Source organism: Propithecus coquereli, unplaced genomic scaffold (assembly GCF_000956105.1).
Source record: "Propithecus coquereli isolate 6110/MARCELLA unplaced genomic scaffold, Pcoq_1.0 Scaffold249, whole genome shotgun sequence".
In the NCBI taxonomy this organism is placed as follows: Eukaryota; Metazoa; Chordata; class Mammalia; order Primates; family Indriidae; genus Propithecus; species Propithecus coquereli.
The window spans coordinates 3,130,985-3,140,383 of NW_012148052.1; the positions used below are offsets into that span (position 1 = coordinate 3,130,985).

Below are 9,399 nucleotides of genomic sequence, written 5' to 3' on the forward strand. Positions count from 1 at the left end.
TGAAGGGCTCCAACTCCTGCCTCCTTCCCGCCTATCTATATTGCCCTCTGCATTAGGGTTCTGCTCTTGCCTTGGGCATTTTCAATGGCTAATCTGCATTATCCTGAGGATAAAGCTCAGTGTCCTTATGGGGTTTACAAGCAGTGTGAAAATTTACCTGTTGGGTAAAATACAGACTAGGCATGTGCTTAAGACACCAGCAAATGATTATTTACCTTAAGAATTTATTGATACTGAAAACTTTTTTGAAGTGATCACTTCAAAATGTATTTTTGTTAGGCATTATACACTTGTTGGAGGTTTAATCTTGAATCCACATGGGGGACACCATAATCACTTGGTGCCCAGAGCCCTCATCTAGCCCCCTGTAAGGCCCTTTGTGATCTGTCCCTTGCCAGCCCCTTCAGCCCTGGCCGTTTGTCCCCTGGGCTCTCCGGGATCCACTGAACAGCTAACCTGCACGTGCCCGCCTGCCCCAGCCCAGCTCCACTGCTGTGAAACCTGGGGGGAAGTCCCTTAATATCTGTGTTCCTCAGTTTCCTCACCTGTTAAAAAGAGAGGGTTCCAATGGTATGTATCCCGTGACAATGAGGGAGCATTACAGAAGTGACACAGGACACACACACTCAGAACATGCCTGGCACCTGGTAAGTGCTACTTGTTACCTGCCATTGTTAGGCTCCCTGGAATCTCAGGGCCTTGACCCAAGCTATTCCCTCGGCCTGGAACACTTTCCTCCCACTGACCTTTCCTGTCCTGCCAGACCAATTCCATCCAGCTTTACAAGCTCAGTCTAGGTGCCACTTCCTCCCACACCGGAAATGAATAAATGAGGTGAGAGAGCAGCTAGGAAAGAGCAAGGTGTGAAGAAAGGGGCTGAGTCAATAGAGGCGTTTCCGTGAGGATCTTTCTCTTGCAAGCCTTGCACCGGGCCGGGCCACGACAATTGCGAAGATTCGAAAAGACGACTCTCCGGTGCTTGCGAGGGCCCTGGAGGTCCTTGGCCAGGCTGGAGGCCGGCGCGCCTCTCCTCCGCGCGGCTGAGTCTGCACCCGGGTCCGCAGGGCGCACAGCGAGCGCTGGCGGGGGCGGCCGGTTCAGGGCGCTGCCGGAGAGCAGGCGGGAGCCCGGCGGGTGGTCGTGCCAGGAGGAGCCCCTGAGCAGGTGTCCGGGAAGGAGGACCCGCAGCAGCGCGCGCAAGAGGACCTCGGGGAAGGCACCGGGATGCGGCGAGGTGCTGCGAGGGCCGGAAACCCCAGCTCCGCTGCTGCTGGCAAAAGAATGTGCCCCACCCTCGGGGCTTGGCTGGCATCCGCCCTGCCTCTCCAGACAGGACTGAGGCCGTGTGTCTGGCCCGGTGGCAACACCCCGCGCCACATGCGGAGCTGCCCGACCAGGACTCGGTATCCCCGCCTGAGCGACAGCATCAATGACAACGCGCAGGAGCGCGGGTTCCAGCTTTCCCCGACGGCGCCGCCACCCTGGGGTCCCAGAGCAGGGGATAGAGGCTGGGTGGGAGCCCAGGACGACACTGACGGTGCTGGCGCCCGGGCTACGGACCCCTTGCCCGGCCCGCCCACCAGCCACCGAGAGGTCGTCCCGGGCGTCGGTTCCCGGGCTTGGCCCCGCCCTCGCGCTCCGGTTGGTCGCGCCCGGGGCGGGGCGGGGCGAAGGGCCCGGGCGGACGCGGCGGGCAGCACAGACGGCGGGGCCGGACCAGGGACTCGTGGGTTCGCGCTGCCGGGATCGCTGCCGGAGCTCGCCCGTCGCCCCTGCAGGTTGCGCGGACCTCGGCCTCAGCCGGACTGGCGGCCACGGCGGTGACAGACGGATCAGCCGACGGTCCCCAGTCCGCGGAGTACCCCTGCCCAGAGGCTGTGGCGTGCACGTCTGCACGGCCCCGGCCCGGGACAGGTGCCGCGCGGGGACCGCTCTGGGGATCGCTTTGAGGCCGCCGGCGACCCCCGGCCCGTCCTGCCGGCCGCCGAACCCAGCCCGCCGCCCACCTTCAAGGCGTCCGGGCCCGGCCGGCCGCGGAGCTGATGCGCGCCCGCTGAGCCCCGGCCGGCCCGCCATGGCCGCGCGCCCCGGCCCGCTCTGGCTCCTGGGCCTTGCGCTGTGCGCGCTGGGCGGCAGTGGCCCCGGCCCGCGGCCCCCGCCCGGCTGTCCCCAGCGTCGTCTGGGCGCGCGCGAACGCCGCGACATGCAGCGCGAGATCCTGGCGGTGTTCGGGCTGCCCGGGCGGCCCCGGCCCCGCGCGCCGCCCGCCGCCGCCCGCCTGCCCGCGTCCGCGCCGCTCTTCATGCTGGACCTCTACCACGCCATGGCTGGCGACGACGACGAGGACGGCGGGCCCCCGGAGGGGCGCCTGGGCCGCGCGGACTTGGTCATGAGCTTCGTCAACATGGGTAAGTGCGGGCCGCCGGGGATGGCGTCGGGGACCCCGCGGTGACCGTGTGAACAGCGGGCTGCGTGTACGGGGCCGGCGCCTTCACTGTGGCCTCTCGGAGAGAGAACACGAGCTGCATCCTTGGACAGTGCCAGACCTGGGCCGGGAGCGGGAGTCGCAGGGGGATGGATGCAGCACAGGGGTGTGGGGACTGCCGTGGTCAGGGAAGGCCTAAGGCAGTGGGACTCCCGGGGCTGCAGAGCGGGCAGGAGCGGCACGGAATGTGGACTCCCAGGGGCTGCGTTCGCCCCTCCCCAGCACACCCAGGAGTCAGAATCCGGCGATGTCTGTGCCCACCTGCGCTGCACCAGGAAGACGGCCTGGTCCTGGGAGACAGATGAGTAAACAGAGGCTGGGATGCTGTCACTGTGATAAGGGCAGTGCTGAGGAGAGGGACAAAGTTCAGTGTGGAAACCCGTGGTCACATCATCAAAGTGACCAGAGCTGACCCACTTGCCCTGAGTCCACAGCAGGCTCTTCCCTGTGCAGAGTCGCACAGCTGGGTGGGGCCAGCTGTCAGGGGAGCCCTGGGGAAGGAGCAGACTCTCGGCTTGGTGGGGCAGGGACTGTGTCTTGTCACCTTGGGCCCCAGCAGCTGGGATGTGGCCTGGCATGGAGTCAGTGTCCAGGCCTGTGGAATGGCCCAGTGGGCAGCCTGGACCCTCTTTGTTCTCCCAGGCAAAGCCTGGCTTTTCCTCTCTGCAGACAGTTTTCTCTAAACCATGGAGCCATTTACTCTTAAAGGTCTCAAAGTTATTTTTTCCCCTAGAAAACTCTCTGTAGTGTGTGGTCCTGAGTATTTCCTGTTGGTCAGGCCCCCATCCTCTCTATGGCTAGTGACAGGCAGAGGTCTGGGTTGGGCAGACAGCAGGCTGGGCCTGGGGACCCAAGGAACACAGCTCAGACTGAAGTGGTCAGGGGAGCCGAGGGCTGAGAGCAGGGAGAGGACCCGTGCCACGGCCACCAGCCTCCTGTCACCTACAGCATCACTTTTGACCCTCCAGCAACCCTGTTCACAGCAATGGTCCTCATCCCATCTCCCAGATGAGGTCAGGGAGGCTCGGAGAGGCAATGTCACACCTAGGATGGCACAGCCTCTACACGGCTGAGCCAGGACACGCCCAGGTCTTCTGACTGTACATCCAGTGCTCAAGGAGGTGACATTTCTCTTGTCAGGTTAGGCTCTCAGGGTAGAGAGAGCTTTCTGAGGGATTTGGGCTGAAGAACACGGGGGACTGAGCAGCTGCAGGTTTTGTGGGGTCCTCAGCCATTTGCTTCCTCCACTAGGGCAGGGCGAGGGGACAGCCAAGCCTCTGCTCCCCCTACCCCAGAGCTGGTGGTGGGCCGAGGTGGGGAATGAGCAGCGGGAGGCAGCCATTAACCAGTGCTGAGAGCCCAGTGCCAGGCACAGGACTCCAGCCAGTGGGATCTGGATGCCACCTTCCTGGTTAGAGGGCAGGGTGGGGATTTGGGACAGAGGAGACATATGATATGTGGGGTTGGTACCAGGGCTCCATCCTCAGGACAGGCTGACCTGAGGCTCAAGACCAAGAAGAGTTGAGGATGGAGTCACCCAAGAATATGCCCAAGGAAGCCACCCATCAGAATGAATCACCACTCAGCCCACGTCATGTTTCCCCCCCGGCATGCCCTGGGGTGGGTCAAGGCATGCACAGCCTGGAGCAAGCTGTTGCTGAGTCCAGCAAAGCCTACTCCTGCTGTGTGACCTTAGAGAAATCCCTTGCCCTCTCTGAGCCTGGGCCCCTCCTTGTAAAGTGGGGCTCCTAGTGATCTGTCCTCAGGGTGGTTGTGTAATTAGTTGATAGAGGGGGAGGAGCAGAAAGTCAACCCCCCGCCCCTCGGAGGGTGCACCTGTGCCTGGCCACTGCAGGCCCCAGTCCCTCCCAGCTACAGCCCAGCCTTGGCGTGGATGTGACAGGAACTTCCCCACATGTCTTGTGCACATGTGAAACCCAGAAATGGCCAACCAGAAAGTGTCTGTAGCTATTTTTAGAGTAGAAATTAGTATGTGACCTTTCATAGCCTTACAATTCCTCATTCAATTCATGTGAAACTGTTTTGCCAGCCCCATTTTATGGGCTCAGAGAGGTTAAGTGGCCACCCCAGGCCCACACAGCATGTCCAGGACAACATCCACGGCTGTGGATTCCAAATCCCAGCTTCTTCCCACGCCAGCTCTGCATGTTTCATTAAGACCCGGGGCCTCGGACACTATGGGATTAACAAGCAGATCTTTGTTCGGGGGAAGCGCAGGCTGTGGGCGGGTGCGGCGGCTGTCAGAAGGGCCTTCTTTATCCTGGTGCACTAATGACGCTAGCAGAACTCTCTCAGTTAGGGCAGTGTTAACTGGCAATTACGGAGGCTGTCTGGGGCATTGGGCACATGCCAAGATTCTCTCCGTGTTTGGAGCCCAGGCCCCAGGCCCCTGAAGGTCCGAGGCCCCAGAAGCACCACGGGTGTAATAGCAGGGCCGCTGCGGTGCCACACCCACGCCGGCTCCCACACCTGCTGCCTCCAGCCCCACCTCTCCCATCAGCCAAACGTGGCTCCTGAGAAGCCAGGCCTGGTGCCCCCAGGCCCCTGCCCGGCGATGGCAGCCTGTGGGACCCAGAGGCCGGGCCTGTCCAGACCTCGCACCCGTGGCTCAGGCGTCGTGTGGAAGGGGCTCCAGGAAGCCGTCGTGATTTACGGCACCTGCGCTGGGGGCCGGGGCCTCGGTCAGACGGTGTCCCAGCCTGGCCTGTGTGTCCACATCAGCCCGTAGACCCGCAGCTCGTCTTCGTCCCAGCAGTAATGGGGGCTGTTACCATGGGGAGCAGATGGGTCCTGTCCCTGGTCCCCCCGTGCTCGGGGAGGGGAGAGCCCTGAGCCGGCAGACAAGACCCAGGTTCCTGTACCGCCTGGGCCCGCCATTGATTCCAATGTGTTCCGAGCCGCGTCCCTTCCCTTCTCTGGGCCTCTGCTTTCTCGTCCAGTCTACAGCGATGGTACCAGAAAGGCGAGGTGCTCCCCGCTCTGGCCCTGTGGTGTGTCAGAGGCGTCTTCTCACAGCACCGCGTCCCCTGCCCCAGCGCCTCACCCCGCCTGGCCCCTCCCGAGGGAGGAAGGACGGCAGGAAGGACCGACTCTGCTCCTTCTCCCTGAACCCTCTGCAGCAGGGATCACCGCAGAGGCAGATGCCTGTGTTCCAGATGGAGAAACCGAGGCACAAACAGTACCAGCAGGCAGAAGTCTAGCCAGGGTCCCTTTGCCCTGACCCTTTCCTGAACCAGACTGATCTATCCCCGTGGTGTCTGGTGGCTGAGGACAGGGGTGTTGATGAACTAACCGAGCTGCTGGTTTGGGAGAATCAGGACTGTGCGGATCAGGAAGCTGCCCAGGTCCTGCTCTGCCCTTGCCAGCTCTATGGCCTTGAAGGGTGACGCTTTATCTCCCCGAGTCCCAGGGTCACATCCTTCGCTTCTTTACTAGGGAACTCTTTCACTTTCCCATTCGTTCATTCGTTCATTCAAATAAGTTATGTAGCACCTGTTACCTGCCAGGCACAGTTCTAGTTGGGGACACCACAGTGAACAAAACCAAGTCCTTGCCCTCCTGGAGCTGACCCTCCAGTGGGAGAGACAAATAGTAAATACATGAGCCATGAAGATAATTGTCAGGAGCCCTAGACAGTGACCCCCTCTCTGGAAACAGGAAGGGCTGAACGATGGCAGGGCAGACAGGACCGGGGTGAGGGTTTCTGACCTGGGACTCGCACACACAGAATTGGCATCCTGACTCCGACACCTGCTCTCAGTCTGATCTGGGCTTTCCAGCCCACCTCTCCCAGCCTCAGTTTCCTCCTCTGGAAAATGGACATACTCAGCTTATGGGGCTGTTTTGGGCTTGTGTGAGATGCTACCTACTGCTGACCACATGCCCAGAACCTCCACATCTGATAATTTCCATCTCACAATGACTGTCACATCTTTGTTTTAAAAGGAGGAGTGTGAGTGAGGCTCAGAGAGGTTAGGTGATTTTCCTAGGGTACACAGTAGGTTGTCTCCCTGCCTCCACATCCTCTGCTCTTCTACACAACAGCTGCTTGTCCCCCGAGCCCAGGGCCTGGCCCATCATAGGGTGCAGTGAGTGCTGCTGAAATGGCCTATGTTGAACGTGAACATGTGATGTAAACGGAGACTCCTGTTTTAAAAATATTTTTGTTTTGGGATTCATAGAACTAATGCATGTCCCTTTTATTGAATTAAGACTAAATTAATTATAGAATTTCATTACAGAAAGTTTGTATCATGTATTCAGAAATATATAATATGGAAACTCCAGAAATCTTCCCTCTACCCCAGAGAAAACCAGTGTTTTAATCCTTTGGCGTAGCACTCCCCCCCAATATTTTGTCAATACAGATACTATCATTTGTGTTATTATTTTTTACTAAGTGAGACGTAAATGCTAAACGTTTTGCTACTTTGTATTTCATTTAACAATAAATCTGCTGGGTATGGTGGCTCACCTCTGTAATCCTAGCACTCTGGGAGGCTGAGGTGGGAGGATCACTCGAGGTCAGGAGTTCAAGACCAGCCTCGGCAAGAGTGAGACCCCCGTTTCTACTAAAAATAGAAAGAAATTAGCCGGGCAACTAAAAATAGAAAAAAATTAGCCAGCGTGATGGTGCATGCCTATAGTCCCGGCTACTCGGGAGGCTGAGGCAGGAGGATCGCTTGAGCCCAGGAGTTTGAGTTTGCTACGAGCTAGGCTGATGCCACGACACTCTAGCCCGGGCAACAGAGTGAGACCCTGTCTCAAAAAAACCCCCCAATAAATCTTTTGTCCACCTTAAAAGCCGACTTGTTAGAGTGAGCATATGCCGAAAGGTGTTTGATTTTCCCCACGATGCTGTCTACCAAGCAGGAAGATGTGCCTTATGGATCCCCAACAACCTGTCCTTCCTATCTCCTTGGTGCTTTCTCACCTCTGGGGTAAACACCTACTATTGCCCCCATTTGATAGAGGAGGAAGCTGAGCCTCAAAGAGTGACTGGCCCCAGGTCCTACATCCCTAGATCCACAGGAGCAGACATGAGAACCAGATCATAGCAGTGAGGAGGGTGCGTCCTGGACATGGGGCGGCAGGGTGCTTAATTACTCTGGAGTGGGCACACCGGATTTTAATTCCGGGTCTACAACTTGAGAGTTGTGAGTTGTTGAACAGGTTACTTAAAGTCTGTGCATCTTGGTTTCCTCACCTTTAAAATTGGGGTAATAATATAACACCTGTATCATAGTGCAGTGATTAAATAGGTTAAGGCATGTAAAAACTTAGCACGTGCCTGGCACTGCTCAATGAATGGCTGACGGTATGATGGGGGAAGGGCCTGCTGTGTTTATCACCCCCCCACTTCCCCACCCCTCCAACCCCCTGCCAATCCTGTACTTAGGGCCCTACGGAGGAGTGGTAAAGCGCGCTCCTCCAGGGTCGGCTGCCTGGCCCGGATCCTGGTTCTGCCACTTACTGGTCGTGGTGCATACTGTGGCAGGCTGCTCAGAGCTCTTCCGTACATGCCACAGCTGCGTGGAGTGCGGGCTGCTGACGTCTCCAGGCGGAATCCTTCTCTGGGCATTGACTGACTAGGTCCACAGAAGCTGCCCAAGGTCAGGCACCCTCCTTCGGCGAACCTCCCATCCAATAACTTGTTTGTGGGATATAAATGTCCGGCCCTCTTGCTTCAAGGCGGGACAATTCTGAAAGGCCATTGGCCCAGAGCTCCCTGTGCGGTTGGACTGGGCTGAGGCCTTTGTTGGGACTGCATCCCTCTTCCACTGTGTTCAGACCTGCTCCCTTCCGTCCCTGCAAAGAGCACTCCTCAGTACTCTTTCCAACTCAGAGTCTGTTGCCCAGGGGGCCCAACCTGAGATACTATTTATATGATTTTCGTCTAAGTCATTTAATGCTCTGTGCCTCAGTATCCTCATCTGTAAAATGGGAGATCTGCCTCCTAGGATGCTTAGGAGTGTTAAATGAGTTAATCACCAGGCAGAGGGGAGCCACGGAGGTGAAAAGCTCTTGGCATTCCAGTTTTTCAAGTGAAAATCGAATCATGGCTTTGACTGCTGAGGATCCTTCTGCGTGTCCCTTCAAGCCAGAATAGAATTCGAGTGCCCCCAGCCTGGCATTCAAAGTTCAGCATTCTAGTCAACTGAACCATGTGATGTTCCCTTGGCACGTCCCCAACTTGAGGAGGCCATGGATGGGAAAAGAACGTAGACTGTGGAGTCCAGACATACCTAGACCGGCATCCCCACCTTGGATGCTTCTAATTGTCGCCTTGCGCAAATCATTAACTTCCCTGATCTTTTGCATTGCCATCTGTAGATGAGAATAATGAATACTGACTCTCACAGGGTTATTGGGGTAGCCAGCCTTCAACGTGGCCCTCAATGGTCCTTGCCTCCTGGTACACACACCCTAGTGTGATCCCCTCCAACATTGTGCCAGCTCTGGTCTGTGTTACCAATAGAATACGACAATAGTGATGATATGTCACTGCCAAGATTAGGTTACAAGAGACCGTGGCTTCTCTCTCTCTTGGATTACTTGTTCTGGGGGAAGCCATGAGGTGAGCAGCCCCAGGGAGAGGCTGCCATGCTAAAGAATGAAAGAGTGAGCTTGGGGCCAGGCATGGTGGTTCACACCTGTAATCCTAGCACTCTGGGAGGCTGAGGCAGGAGGATCACTTGAGGTCAGGAGTTCGAGACTAGCCTGAGCAAGAGCAAGACCCCATCTGTACTGTAAATAGAAAGAAATCAGCCAAACAATTAAAAATAGAAAAAATTAGCCGGGCATAGTGGTGCATGCCTGTAGTCCCAGCTACTCAGGAGGCTGAGGCAGAAGGATTGCTTGAGCCCAGGAGTTTGAGGTTGCTGTGAGCTAGG

General features: G+C 57.5%; 1 protein-coding gene across 1 annotated transcript in view; it reads left to right on the top strand.

Annotated features, from left to right (window-relative positions):
• The first annotated feature begins 2,074 nt into the window (after positions 1 to 2,074).
• The window catches only part of LOC105812268 (succinyl-CoA:3-ketoacid coenzyme A transferase 2, mitochondrial-like), a 27,604-nt gene continuing 20,279 nt past the window's right edge, over positions 2,075 to 9,399 (top strand). The window contains exon 1 of the mRNA XM_012646666.1: positions 2,075 to 2,448. Coding sequence (XP_012502120.1) covers positions 2,075 to 2,448 — 374 coding nt within the window. The remainder of the gene's footprint in view (positions 2,449 to 9,399) is intronic.